General features: G+C 36.7%; 2 protein-coding genes across 3 annotated transcripts in view; both read left to right on the top strand.

Moving 5' to 3' along the window:
- The window catches only part of LOC127987236 (uncharacterized), a 156,922-nt gene that overhangs the window by 140,235 nt on the left and 1,292 nt on the right, over nt 1-15,395 (top strand). The window lies entirely within an intron of this gene.
- The window catches only part of LOC127987235 (uncharacterized), a 24,120-nt gene extending 8,725 nt beyond the window's left edge, over nt 1-15,395 (top strand). The window contains exons 1-5 of one of the 2 annotated variants that reach the window (XM_052589514.1): nt 12,061-12,224; nt 13,901-14,236; nt 14,678-14,737; nt 14,994-15,101; nt 15,234-15,395. In XM_052589514.1, coding sequence (XP_052445474.1) covers nt 12,173-12,224; nt 13,901-14,236; nt 14,678-14,737; nt 14,994-15,101; nt 15,234-15,295 — 618 coding nt within the window. In that variant the 5' untranslated portion in view covers nt 12,061-12,172 and the 3' untranslated portion in view covers nt 15,296-15,395. Of the gene's footprint in view, nt 1-9,769; nt 12,225-13,900; nt 14,738-14,993; nt 15,103-15,233 lie in introns of those variants that run through there. The other variant, XR_008161102.1, reaches the window with a different exon arrangement.

Raw genomic sequence — 15,395 nt, 5'->3', positions numbered from 1 at the left:
TGTGTGAAAGAAGAAAGTTGCACTGTAGTTTCCACAAGTGTAATGGGTGCCGACATTAACAGACAGTTTTGGAAAACAAACAAACAAACAAAAAAAAAACCTAAGCTATTTTTGATTGTTTGAAAAACCTACTTTTTCGAACTCGTCCTAGACGGTTAGTCCGAATTTCACGAAAATTGGCTCAGACCATCTTCAGACAATGCTGGCTAAAAGTTATGGAATTCAAGTTGATTCGTCTAACCATTCTCAAATAACACGTGAACAAATTTGACAAAGCACGCAAATATGCATGTGAGGCAACATTTTGGCAACGGTTTGGTGTATTGAGACCAAACTTGGTGTGTGTTATAACAAGCATGACCTGAGCCGACCTGCAGTGTTTCGACGCAGTGCCACCTAGTGGTCAGGAGATATGAAAAATGCATATTTTTGCTTATAACTTCAGAATGGTTTGGCCAAAAATCGGTTTCGGTGGGTCATGTCGAGTCGAATGATATCCAATTTTCCCGTGTCAGCCATTTTAGGCGTTGGCCATTTTGAATAGTTTAAAAATGCTGTATTTTTTTAACGCATTACCGTATCATTACGAAAATAATTACAAATATAGCTGCAAGCAGCAATAACGGGGCCAAGCACTACAGAAGCAAGCTTCAGACGAACTGCAGGAATGAGTAATTAATACAGTTTTAAGATTATTTTAGGCAAAATGGCTTGAAAACAATAAACACAACAACTAGTAATAGGATTTATTGGCTTATCACGTGTAACCAATAGGTGGCGCTGTTACCAAATTAGTTTGGAATGGTCAGTGTGAGGTGACGATGACACATACAAAGTTTGGCGCAAATATGTCAAAGCTTTGCAGAGATACAGCCTCAAATGCATTTTGGCACCGTTCCAGCAGATTTGTTGATGTGCTAAATGAGAACCGTTTCGTATATCGACACGAAATCCATAACATTTTGCCAGGATGGTCTGAAGATGATCCACGTCAAATTTGGTGAAAATCTGACTAACGGTCTAGGAGGAGTTCGACAAAGTAGGTTTTCAACATTAATCAAAATGGCGGACAAGAAGTTCAGCCAAATAAGGAAAACTTGGTATCTATGTTCTCGGCCTGACCCAAGGAATCTATTAAGATCAGCGTCATGTCAATAGCCAGATCTTTTCAAAAGTTATTAGCCTTTATGTAAATTGAGTTATAACTTTTGACCACTAGGTGCCACTGTTTCAAAATATTTTGAGTACCTTCAGGGGATGGTGTTGTTGGCACATTCCGAGTTTCGTAATATTACACAAATGCATTTGTTTAGTATAGCATTTTATTTCACAAAACTGTATTGAAGTCAATGGGAATTTCATGTTTTGTTCTATTATAGCGCCACCAAGAGGTTCAGTCCCACCATTTTTTACATGTGTCCTCAGAGTGAGCCCATACATATGTGTGTCAATTTTGGTGAAAATATCTCAATTCACTTCGGAGTTATAGACATTTATATGAAAAAGCATGTAAAAAATGACTGACTCTTGACTTTGATTGAATATTACTACCCCTTACTATCAATATTTTTGCATTTGGGCATTGGCGTATAGCTATCGACCTATGTTTCCGAACTTCTGCCGGTAGTTTCGTCTCGATCAGACAAGCGGTTTCGAAGATATAGCCAAATGTTTTTTAAGCGCTAAATCACAACGCTACACAAACCGTAAGGCGAAATCTAGCATGTTTGGTATCATAGGACTCGGTAAGGTTTCAGGAGTCCAATTTGATGAGTCTGGTGAAAATAAGTCGATCACACCCAAAGTTATAAGCATTTAAAAAAAGATCACCACTAGGTGGCGCTGTTTCGAAACTTCTCACGCTCCTTCAGGACATTGTGCTGATGACCCATACCAAGTTTCGTAAAAATCCGTTGATGCATTCTTAAAATACAGCATTTTAGCACAAAATTCAAAATGGCCGACAGTCAAAATGTCCGAAATGGTAAAATTGGATATCAGACGACTCGGCATGTTGCCCTGAATCTAACAAGACCATTGTTATAATTTTTGGACAAACTGTTCAGAAGTTATAAGCAAAAAGAGCAGTTGTTCATATCTCCGGACCAGTAGGTGGCGCTGCGCCGAAACGCAGCATGTAGCCTCAGGTCATGCTTGTTATGACATGTACCAAGTTTGATCTGAATAGGATAAGTCGTTGCAGAGATACAGCCTTACGACTGTTTTTGTAAGCGCTACATAAAATTTGTTAGAGCGTTTATCAGAAACGGTTTGACGAATCAATTTGAATTCCATAACTTTTGGTCAGCACTGCCTGAAGATGAGCTGGTTCAATTTTCGTGTGAATCGGACAAACCGTCTAGGACGAGTTCGAAAAAGTAGGTTTTTCAAAAAATTCAAAATGGCGGCCATATTTATATGACGGAAAATGACGACATAGGGTCCAATCGAATCGGCATGAGCTCGGAAATCAGAGGAAAAAAGAATTTTGTTGATTGGCCTTACGGTTAAAAAGTTATTAACAAAATTAAAGTGAAATTTTGGACAGTTGGTGGCGATAGAGGGAATGTCTGAGACACACCAAAATTGGTGTAATTAATGTTGGCACTGTCCTCTATCAGAATGTCAAACCAAAACAACTTTCCCGCAATCGGTTCTATGGGCTGCCATAGACCCCCAGTCAGAAGAATAATAAATATAGCTGCAAGCAGCAATCACGGGGCCAAGCATTCCAGCGGCAACATCAGGAGCTAAGCATATGTAGCATCAGACCAAATGCAACAATGAATAATGAAATTAATAATTGCATGATTGTAATTGAAATGGCTGAAAATCGTTAATAAAAGTTCCACAGCGAGGAGCTAAGCATGGCATGGAGCATCAGACCAAATGCAACGAGTAAGAAAAGCAATTATTGGAAGAGTGTAATTGAAACAGCCAGTAAAACTCCAGTAAAATGATCCATTATCATTTTTGGAAAATAGGTGGCGCTGTAATCAAATCGCTTTGTTGTGTTCTGTGGGAGGTGACAATGTTGTGGGCAATTTCTTTCAAAATACTTACAGACCTTTAGGGCAATGAGTCGAACATGCCCACCGAGTTTCGTTCCGATCGACTTCCATTAACCTTGTCAAATAGGTGCTTAAAGTTGTTTGGCCAATGGCGGCCATGTTTTTTAAGATAAGTGAAATTCCTCATAGAGCACTTGTGCCACATTGGGCCATATCAATTTTCAAGTTGATTGGATCAACGGTTGCTTAGTTATAGCCATTTGATTTTTTTTCATCCTGTAGCGCCACCAAGTGGCAGATATGGAAAAAAAAATAATAATTTGACTAAAGTTTTTGTTCATGCATATGAGTTCTGAGTTTGGTGAAGATATCTCATTTTGTTCCCGAGTTATAGCCTTTTTCGTAAAATTGGTCCACGAATTTGAATGTTTTGGGTCACCTGGTTTTTTGTTCAGTCTTGATCAAACCACTGCAATAATATTCTCTGGACTCTCTAGATCAATTATTTTCAAAAATATGTTGCATTTTGTCCTTTGGTTAGCTATAAGAGGTCATTTAGGAAAGGGCCGTGGCCACATGTAACCTAAAGCCTATAAAACTGAAACAAAAACTCAAAACTTTATGAAACTTGGTTATAACATGTGAAAGATGACCCACCAAGCATGCAAAGTTTCATTAAGATCAGAAAATAGCTGGTGCTATAACAGTTAAAATGGCCTAAAAAACAAAAGATTTCTGTTGTGAATGGCATTAAACTGCAAAAAAAAAAAGGGGTAATATAATCACACATGCATTAGATCTGTATTTTTTCTAAACAATCATGCAAAATTTAACAGAGATTAGGTAAAAAAGAACACTGTAATATTTATAAAGCTTCAAAACCCAGTGTTGAATAAAAAATTGCAATTATAACCACTAGATGTCACCGGAAGACCACTAATGAGCTCACTAAAGACTAAAACATTACAGTTTATGGGCTTGTTGAGGGATTCATCTAGAAAAAATGTATATTACTATTATTTAATATTACTGTTCAAGCATTTCAGATCACATTGAGTTTACCAATTTATTCATACAGATATATATAATGTTTATAATTATGCCAGATTATGATTGCAATGAAACCTGAAAAATGACATAGAAGCCCATAAAAACAGAAGACTTGCAATAGGTTTTATCACCCATCATTTATTTTAATTATCTATATATATATAACAAAATGTGTGCATCTGTGTGTGGGTTTAAGCATGCTTATTGAGTATTAATATAGTAGTTTAAACATTTCATGTTTGTGTGTGTCTGTTATTCTGTTCTATTCTTTTACTGTCAGCCATATCTAGGTTATTTAAAATCAATGCAGTACTATTATCTAGACTGTGAAATTATACATAAATTGCGTATGCTTCTTTGGAATGAAATTAAGACAACATATAACAGTTATAAAGGTTAAAGAGACAGTGTTGTATGATAAATTGCATTTACGACCACTAGATGTCACTGGAAGACCACTAATGGGCTCACTAAAGACTAAAACATTACAGTTCATTGTCTCGATGATTGATTCATCTAGAAAAATATATATTACTATTATTTAATATTACTGTTCAAGCATTTAAGATCACATTGAGTGAAAGTTTAACAATTTATTCATACATGTATATCAAATGTTTACTATTATGTCAGAATATGAATGCAATGAAACCTGACATAGAAATGTAAGAAAAGAAGTCTTTCTGTGAGTTGTGTGTCACCTATAATTTATTTCAAATATCTACATACAACAAAATGTGTGGGCATGTACTTCTCTGTGTGTGTGTGTGTGTGTGTGTGTGTGTGTGTGTGTGTGTGTGTGTGTGTGTGTGTGTGTGTGTGTGTGTGTGTGTAATCATGCTTATTGATTATTCATATAATAGTTGAACCATTTCATTTCTGTGTGTGAGTGTCTGTGAGCCTATTCTCCATGTTAGACAATGGCACACACAAGTTTGGCTTAATTACAACAAAGCTTTGCAGAGATATAGCCTCAGACTCATTTTGTGAAGATGCCTGACATCTGAAGTAGCGCTGTACAAAAACGGTTTCGTCTATTGACACGAAATCCATAACTTTTTGTCAGCACGGTCTGAAGATGATCTGATTCAATTTTGGTGAAAATCAGACAAACGGTTGAGGATGAGTTTAAAAAAAAAAGGTTTTCAACATGAATCAAAATGGCGGACAGGAAGTTTTGCTTAATATGACATAATTGGTATGTATGTTGTCGGCATGTCCCAAGGAACATTTTGAGACAGGTTTCATGATAATAGGCTAATGCAATCAAAAGTTATTAGCATTATTGGAAATGTAATAATTAGCGGTTATTGATTGGTTTATTACTCTTGACCAATAGGTGGCGCTGTGACCAAAATGATGTGGCGTGGTCAATGTGATGTGACAATGTCACATATTAAGTTTTGTGTAAATATCTCCAACCTTTGCAGAGATACAGCCTCAGATGCAGTTTGGCATCTTTCCAGCAAATTCGTTGGTACGCTAATTGAAAACGGTTACGTGTATCGACACAAATTCCATAACTTTTTGCCAGCATGGTCTGAAGATGATCCAAATCAAATTTGGTGAAAATCTGAGCAACGGTCTAGGAGGAGTTCGAAAAAGTAGGTTTTCAACATGAATCAAAATGGCGGACAGGAAATTTTGCCAAAATTGACAAATGGGGTATCGGTGTTCTCGGCATGACCCAAGGAATCTATCAACATCAGTTTTGTTACAATAGGCTAATGTATGAAAAAGTTATTAGCATTTTTCGAAAAATCGTTATAACTATTGACCACAAGGTGGCGCTGCCCCCAATTTTTTTGTGTACATTCAGGGCATGGAGCCGGACATTTTTGTAATTATTTGCGAAACGATACGGAACTTCATTCTTAAGATACAGCAATTTACAACTAAATTCAAAATGGCCGACGCCCAAAATGGCCGAATTGGGAAAATTCGGTATCATTCGACTCGGAATGATGCACTGAATCTAAAGACACCACTTTTGTGATTTTTGGCAAAACCGTTCAGAAGTTATGAGCAAAAACATGCATTTTTCATATCTCCTGACCACTAGGGGGCACAGCGCCGAAACACTGCAGGTAGTCCCAGGGAATGGTTGTTATAAGACCCACCAAGATTGGTCTCAATAGGCCAAACCGTTGCAGAGATATAGCCTCACGTTCATGTTTGCGTGCTTTTCGAAGAATTCGTTCATGAGCTATTCGGAAACGGTTTGAGAAATCAACTTGAATTCCATAGCTTTTTGCCAGCATGGTCTGAAGATTATCTGATTCAATTTTCGTGACAATCGGTGCAACGGCCTAGGACGAGTTCGAAAAAGTAGGTTTTACGAACAATTGACGATAGCGAAAAAACTAAACCTTGCGATTTTTTTTTTTTGTTTTTGTTTTTTTTTTTTAATTTTGGTGTCCATTCGACTCTGCATGAGCCAAGGAATCACAGGAAAAAAGAATTTTCATTTTGTGGCTTACGGTTCAAGAGTTATTAGCATCAAGTTTTTGAAAGTTTAGACAATTGGTGGCGCTAGAGAGTTTGAGTTAGAGACTTCAAATTTGCTACGGTTAATGTTCAGACAGTCCTCTATTAGTGTGCCAAATTATACAACTTTCCCGCAATCGGTGGGACTTGGGGTGGAAGAAGAAGAATAATAATAACGCCAACAAACACAATAGGTGCCTTCGCACCTTCGGTGCTTGGCCCCTAATAACGCCAACGAAAACAATAGGTGCCTACGCACCTTCGGTGCTTGGCCCCTAATAACGCCAACGAAAACAATAGGTGCCTACGCACCTTCGGTGCTTGGCCCCTAATAATAATAAGAACACCAACAAAAACAATAGGGTCCTACGCACCTTCGGTGCTTGGCCCCTAATAATAACGCCAACAATTACAATAGGTGCCTACGCACCTTCGGTGCTTGGCCCCTAATAATAATAAGAACACCAACAAAAACAATAGGGTCCTACGCACCTTCGGTGCTTGGCCCCTAATAACGCCAACGAAAACAATAGGTGCCTACGCACCTTCGGTGCTTTGCCCCTAATAATAACGCCAACAAACACAATAGGTGCCTTCGCACCTTCGGTGCTTGGCCCCTAATAACGCCAACAAACACAATAGGTGCCTTCGCCACCTTGTGGTCAAGAGTTATAATGAAATATCTAAAAAATGCTAATAACTTTTAAAAAAAATTTCTATTAAAATGGTCACCCTATATTCTGTGGGTCATGCCGAGAGTATTGATACCAATTATGCGAAAATTGGCCATACTTCCTGTCCACCATTTTGATTAATGTCTTAAGCCTACTTTTTGAACTCCTCCTAGACCGTTAGTCCGATTTTCACCAAATTTGACGTGAATCATCTTCAGACCATGCTGGCAAAAAGTTATGGATTTCGTGTCGATATACAAAACGGTTCTCATTTAGCGCATCAATGAATATGCTAGAAGGGTGCCAAAATGCATTTGAAGCTGTTTCTCTGCAACGCTTTGACATATTTGCACCAAACTTTGTATGTGTCATCGCCACCTCACACTGACCATGCCACATAAATTTGGTAACAGCGCCACCTATTGGTCAAGAGTAGTAAACCATTCATTAACCATGAATAATTACACTTTAAAAAATGCTAATAACTTTTTTTTGCATTAGCCTATTTGAATGAAACCGGGCTCAAAATATTCCCTGGCTTATGCCGATAACATAGATACCAAATATGCCAAAGTAAGCTGAAATTCCGGTCCGCCATTTTGATTTGTTGAAAACCTACTTTTTCAAGCTCCTCATCAACCGTAGGTCCGATTTTCACCAAATTCAAATCAGATGATCTTCAGACTATGCTAACACAAAGTTATGGATTTCGTGTCGCTAGACAAAACCATTTTCGCATACCAAAGCGACGAATTTGAGACACAATGACAAAATGACACTTGAGGCTGTATCTCTGGAATGCTTTGGCATATTAACACCAAACTTTGTGTGTGTCATTGAAAAGTCACACAGAGTACACCAAATTGATTTTATAACAGCGCCACCAATTGGTCAAAATAGGGGAAGTCGTGGCCTAATGGTTAGAGGGTTGGACTCCCAATCGAGGGGTTGTGAGTTCTAGTCTCGGGCCGGACGGAATTGTGGGTGGGGGTAGTGCATGAACAGCTCTCTCTCCACCTTCAATACCACGACTTAGGTGCCCTTGAGCAAGGCATCGAACCCCCAACTGCTCCCCGGGTGCCGCAGCATAAATGGCTGCCCACTGCTCCGGGTGTGTGCTCACAGTGTGTGTGTGTTCACTGCTCTGTGTGTGTGCATTTCGGATGGGTTAAATGCAGAGCACAAATTCTGACTATGGGTCACCATACTTGGCTGAATGTCACTTCACTAAATTGATAAGCCAAGTAATCATGCAGCTAGAGGTGGCATTTGTGAATTATTATTATTATTTTTTTTTTTTTTAGCAATTTCAAATAAAATAATCCTAAAATTGCTGTTATTGCTCATTAATGCATTTGGTGTGATGCTCCATGCAATGCTAAGCTCCTACATTTGCCGGTGGAGTGCTTGGCCCCGTAATTGCTGCTTGCAGCTATATTTTTTTATTATTATTATTAACAGACTATATTACAGTACCTGTGAAACCGTGAACGGCTAGTGATAACATTAACTAGCTAGGTAGAGGTGACTTGATTCAGTGGCATGAATCTACCGTGAACCAAATTAATCTCAAAATCATGAAGTTTAGTACTGTTTTCCGAGCTCACTCACTTTGGGCTTGTAGCCGAGGCCGTTTGCTGGCATCAGGAGGAGGGCTGCGGTCTTGACGGCGCTTAAAAAAATTGCCGGATATCCATTTTTGAATCTTGATGCAGTCTGTCGTTCATGAACGTTTCGTTCATTTTGAACGAATCTTTATTATGACTCGGGACTACTGACTGAGTTGTCTCAGAGAGTGATTCGTTCATTTTGTGTTGACTGCACATGTGCATTACGCAACATAAGGGTTCTGAATCGACAGGTGAGGTCCGAGTCTTTTATTCTTCCTGTCAGTCCCATAGAGACGGAAAGAGAAAAGATTAGTTAATTTTGCTGAACGAGACTCAAAGATCCATGTCACAAAAATTATCCGAACTTTTCACTACTACTGGCAACACCACAAGCAATTGGTCAACACTAACAAGTTGCAGCGTAATATGTAAGACTCCATCTTAGGTTTAACAAAAAAAGAACCTATGAAACTAATAATTAACAATATGAAACTAAAACGACAAACTTAATTTAAAATGGTTTAGGAACTTTAGACTATTTACAGGTTGATAAACTCAATTTAGAGGTGGATAAACGCTATTTCTGAATTTTATATATATATTAATTACTATTTTAATAAATAAAATCACCTGCCAGCTAAAAGAGGCAGGTGAAAGAATTTGATTGAATGAGTTTAACAGATAACATTTGTCTGTTTAATTGTTTTTATAACATACACATAAATCATAACCTGATTTTTGCAAGAATTGTAAACCCGATGATCTATGGTTAACAATGATTTTTGATGTTTCCTGCTTCTGATGTATTCTGAACCCGTTCTGTATGATGTCAAGAAAGTCTTCCAGCATACTGTGTATAACAAAGGAAGAGAGGAATAAATTATCTGTATTATTATATTACAGTTCCTAAACATTTGTATATTTCTCTTTACTACAGAAGCTCTGTCCTGAGACGCTCTCCAGTTACGTTGAGACAACCCAATCTTCCACAATGGACTACAAATAGGATGAACTGTTTCCAGTTTCAGCAAAACAGCAAGGATTCATTAATAGATGACTGCACCTTAGCACTCTTCACTAACACTGCCTGCCTCATCTGGGCCACAGAGAAAACAATGTTACTGCCTGTACATGGCACAGTTAACGGTTCGGAGCATTTAGCTGGAGTTCTGACTTTGAAAAACCTTTTTGCTTGGGTCGTTCTGCACTACTTTAGCACCCCAAATGTACATTTTCTACTTGGTTATTTGCTTAAACAACACTGTGATAAGACTAATTAATATCTATGGGTGTAATAGTTCTCATGAGAATGATCTACTGATTGATGCGATAGAAGAGAAAATTCTGCTGTGGTTTAATTCATACCCAAATGCCTTAGTTTTCATTGGTGGGGACTTTACTATTGTACCTGATAATAATCTTGATAGACTGCCACCTAAACAGACTGCCTCTGCTAATTCTAAATTAAATATATTAATGGATACATTTGGTAGTTATGATATTTGGAGGAAAACATTTCCGACTACTAAATCCTATACTTGGCAACTCTTATTCAGTCCCCTCTATCTTCAGTTATCTCTTCAAAACCTAGAGCCTCTTATTGGAAACTTAACTCTTCTTTGCTTAAGCATGATCAATTAAGGAAAAACATTTTATATTTGATTTAATATTACTGGATCAAAGCACCTTTTATTTATTTATATAGCGCTTTAAACAAAATACATTGCGTCAAAGCAACTGAACAACATTCATGAGGAAAACTGTGTCAATAATGCAAAGTGACAGTTAAAGGCAGTTCATCATTGAATTCAGTGATGTCATCTCTGTTCAGTTAAATAGTGTATGTGCATTTATTTGCAATCAAGTCAACGATATCGCTGTAGATGAAGTAAAAAGCACAAAAGGAAAATAAATACGTCTCAATTGGGAAATACTTGAACATGAAATAAGCAAGTGTGCTAGGAATTTTTGCAGCCTTCTATGCTAAATGTAAAAGCATTGAAGAGGAGACTGTCACTTCCAAAATAATGACTCCCTCAGGTAAAATGCAGGTTGTTTTGTCAAAAGCTGAATTGGCAGAATTTATTGATCTGCAAACTCGGTTAGATTTAGTGTATAAGAATAAGGCAGAGGACACTTTCATTAGCTCTAGAAAAAGGTGGTCACACAAACACACAGGTGTAGTCATCCCATGAGACTTTGCCATTGTGATGGATGCCATTCCCAGTGGAACTATTGCACTTTTGAAAAACTCAGGTGATTCTTAACTCTCTTCTACATCCTGGATACATCCTTGTGAGACAGCAATAGTTAAGATCTGTTTTTTATCTATAGATATACTATAGTCCCTCTCGAATAGAAAGATTAGACAACATTTTCAGAAAGATATTACTGTACCTTAATGTCCTATTGGAGTAAATGTTTTAATGATATTCCTTGGAAAAAAAATGTGTTCTCGATCCAACAAATATCTAATCACTAATAAGGTTAAAGAGGTATCATTCGCTACATCAATTTTACCCAGTCAATCTTTTTATCCCCCCAAAAAAAAAAAAAATGTTTCCCGAGTTGGATCCCCTATAGCTCCTTCTGTGGAGTGGAAGAGGAATCCATAACTCTTTTTTTGGATTGTGTTTATTTGTATGTGCTTCTTAATAAATACATTTTTCTTTAGGGTTTAAAGATGTCTTATTTGGTTTTTATAACTCTGACAAAAATCTAAAAAACAAGTATTTTTTTTTCAAAGCTTTAAAGTCAGTTACAATGTGCACAAAGTATAATATTTATGCTTTTTTTATAATGAAAACAAAAGGGACTCGAGGCATTTTTATCTCTCTTGAATTTATATTAAATTATGTTACCCCTGGCTCAATTATTATTATTTTTTAATGTTTTTTTCATTACTTTATTTTTTATTATTTTGTTTTACTTTTGTCTATTTTACTTGATTTTTACTGTACTTGCTCTTTGTCTACGTTTAATAATTATATTGTTGTTTTTGTTTTGTTTGAAACTGTATTTGCTGTTATGTTTGTTCAATAATAACAATAACAATAAAGTGCAGTGTGGCCGCCCCTTTATGTTTAATTTGCCAGTTTACTCAAGGATAAACAGCGCCATCTGCTGAGAGGTAGTGAGCCACCCTCCTTTCCAGTCATCGACCCCACAACAACCAAAAAAAAAGAGCGTTTTGTAGGCGTGTTCCACCGTCTATGACTTCAAAGTGCCACTAATCGATCACGCGGTAGTTTGAATTCACACGGAAGCGCTGCACACTTTTACTTTCGTTTATTAAGATTCGTCTTGCTTTTCGTTTAATTGAGCTTATTTTATGTCATAAATGATGAAAATGAATGTTTTGAGTATGTTATTTCTTTCGGTCGTGCTTACTGGTAAGACATTTTGTTACAATCTCTTTTTGTCAGTTTGTGTCATTTTTGTGATCTTACTCTCAGCAGACGTCCATTTGCTTTTTATCTGAGGTTGAAGACATGTTATAGTTTTAGATGAGCAAATCACTGCTTGATTATGGACCATGGTTATGGATTATGGTTTAAAGCAAGTTACAACACTTTTACTACAGTAAAACCATGGATAGTTTTTGTAAGGGTCAACAGCAGTTTTCTGGATGGAAGTCAGGATTTCGTGACATTGCGCAGCTGACTGAATCGATGAAATATGCATTTGTTAACCTGTTACCTATGTTTACCTGTTATAAAAACAAACTATGGATTTATAAAAGGAAAAGTAGATGACATAGTGTTACTGTAGTAAAAACACGCAGCCTTCATTTTGTCAGAGACTCGCTGATGTCTTGTTTGATGAATGTAATTATTTCCTCATTTGTTTTTATCATTATTGGGTCTCATTCATGAAACACGAGCAGAACGAATTTTTGTGTAAATCGCGTGTAAAGTGGTTTTGGCGTAAATCTTCGGATTCATTAAAACGTTCGTATTTTCCAAATGTTAGTTGGTACGAAAGAAATCTACACCTGCTCCCAGCCACCCGTAAATAGTGCGTTTAACGTCTGAACGTTTTGCTCATTAATACGGCTGCATTTTAATTCATAATCGGGTACATATTTACACAGCATTTTGAAAAAAAAAATATTATATATATTAATTACATACGGTTTTTCTTTTAACTTTTATTATGAGAGCCAGTAATAGCCCTTACGGAAATTAACCATGGTTTTACTACAAATGAAACCAAAAAACCATGGTTACTATAGTTAAACCATGGTAACCACAAATTAACCATGGTTTTGCTATATTAACCAGTTTAACCACGGTATATGTAGTAAATCTGTGGTTAGACAAATGGGAGTCAATACGCCAAAAAACCATGGGTTACTACAGTTTTACTATAATAAAACCATGGTAATTTTTCGTAAGGGAGGATCTGTAATATGCTGCCAAACTTCCTTTTTTAGGACCTGATACGCCACTAGTAGCCTACGCTTGAAAATAAAATGTGGCGTTTTGAATGAACTTCTGATAATAAAACTTCAATTTCTGCAGCTGAGAAATGTTTCTTTCTCAGTCGCTTTTGAGAAGACATGTTGAAATCCTTCGTTTGGTGTCATAATATGATGCTCATATATAGTTGTCAGTCGGATTTAATGGGCGGGATTTATGGTAATTGAGAGTGAGCGTGCACGCGCGTCCCATTTACGACTGATTGGAATTCATTAACACACACACACATTTCACTATCACATCTGACGTTTACGAAGTTTTTGTGAATCAGGAGAAGAGTTTTCGGGAAGTTCTCTTTACGCGCAAATCACTCAGATATTTACTCGTATATTTACGAATGTTTCATGAATGAGACCCATTGTCTCGTAGACTTTGGAAATGTGATTTGATTTCTTATTTGACTTTATTAGCGGAATGAATGTAAATGTTATATTCTAGTCGAAATGCAGTAGGTCAACTTAATATAAATACATCATGAATATATCAGGTCAGCTGCTTCTCTAAAGCAAACACAAACATTGATCACGGTGCTTCATGTCTCACTATCCCAGCTTGAATTATAATTATTTTGGTATTTTCTTCTCCAGGTGTTCACAGTGTTGGTGCAGATGTTGTGTCAGTGAATGTGACGGAGGGAGATTCAGTCACTCTACACACTCGTGTTAAAGCAGACCGAGATGTAGATATAAAATGGTATTTTAATGACACTCGAATCGCACTAATGACTGGAGATCTCAGTAAGATCTGTACAGATGTTCAGTGTAATGAAGGTAATGAGAGATTCAGAGACAGACTGAAGCTGGATCATCAGACTGGATCTCTGACCATCACAAACACCAGCACCACAGACTCAGGAAATTATACACTAGAGATCATCAGAACTGGCAGTGGGTCTGAAAAGACCTTCATTGTTACTGTTCATTGTGAGTCATTTCATGAATGTTTAAAACCAGGTTATATGTGTTAAATCACATAATTGTGTTTATTGTTGCTGTGGCATTTTTTTTTTTTTTTTTACCTGCATCATTGAACAGAACAGAATGATTTAAACTAATATTTTTTTAGTTGGTCATTCATTAGTTTTATTAGATGACAATTTCTGATCATTTAATGGCTGATCATCTTTTCTTATCTGTTTAAATGCATCTATCATTTATAATTATTAGTTCTCCTAGAAGTTTGTGTTTTGCAAGTACAGAAAAAAAATTGATAAATGTTACTTTTTAGACAAAGTCAATAAAGAGCGATCATGTGAAGTCATTTTTCACTTATCTTTCTTGTATTATGATCAGCATGATCAGTTATCTCAATGTAGAGTTTTCTCTCCAGAAAGATGCTTCAGCTTCTGTTGTTTTGTGTTTCAGTTGTTTCTGTTTCTGATCGAGATCAAATGAAGACAACGTCAGAGAAGGAGGAAGAATCTGGTAAAGTAATAACAGTATTTTAATAACTACTGAAATTACTGGAGATCAGATAAAGTATATCTATGTAAAGACAGCGATGGGAGATTTGTTTCTAAAAAAAAAAAAAAAAAAGAAGGTGACACCATTTATTTAGATCAGTATCATACAACTGATGAGCAAAGTAGAAAGATGTAGAGAGATATTGTTAAATTCTGGTGTGACTATCATTCAGTGTGTAGTAATAATGAGTGTCTGTCTTCTTCTGTTCCTGATCCAGGTTTGTCTTCAGCTGATAAAGCAGGGATTGGTGTTGGTGTTGTTCTGCTGATTGCTGCTGCTGTTGGTGTGATTTACTATCGCAAGTGTCCTCAAGCAAGACAATGTGGTGAGTATCACATACAGATGTTTTAATACGATGCTAAATTGTGATTTATTGTGTGAAAATAATCTTAACAGATGTGAAAATTGTGTTTTTACTGTAGTTAACCAAACTGATGTGTGTTTAATTGATTTACAGGAACCAGGACTCAGGTGAGATACTGTGTGAACTCAATCTGTCTGTCTGAAATAAAACTGTGAATTTACAACAGATTCTCAACAGATTGTTCTGGTAGTGTTTCAGTGTAACACAGGAGCAGTGGTATAAATAAATTTTCATATTAGTGACGTGTTTACACAC

This window comes from Carassius gibelio, chromosome B22 (assembly GCF_023724105.1).
Source record: "Carassius gibelio isolate Cgi1373 ecotype wild population from Czech Republic chromosome B22, carGib1.2-hapl.c, whole genome shotgun sequence".
NCBI lineage: Eukaryota > Metazoa > Chordata > Actinopteri > Cypriniformes > Cyprinidae > Carassius > Carassius gibelio.
Note: the sequence above shows the minus strand (reverse complement) of the source record. Positions and strands in the feature narration are given on the sequence as shown.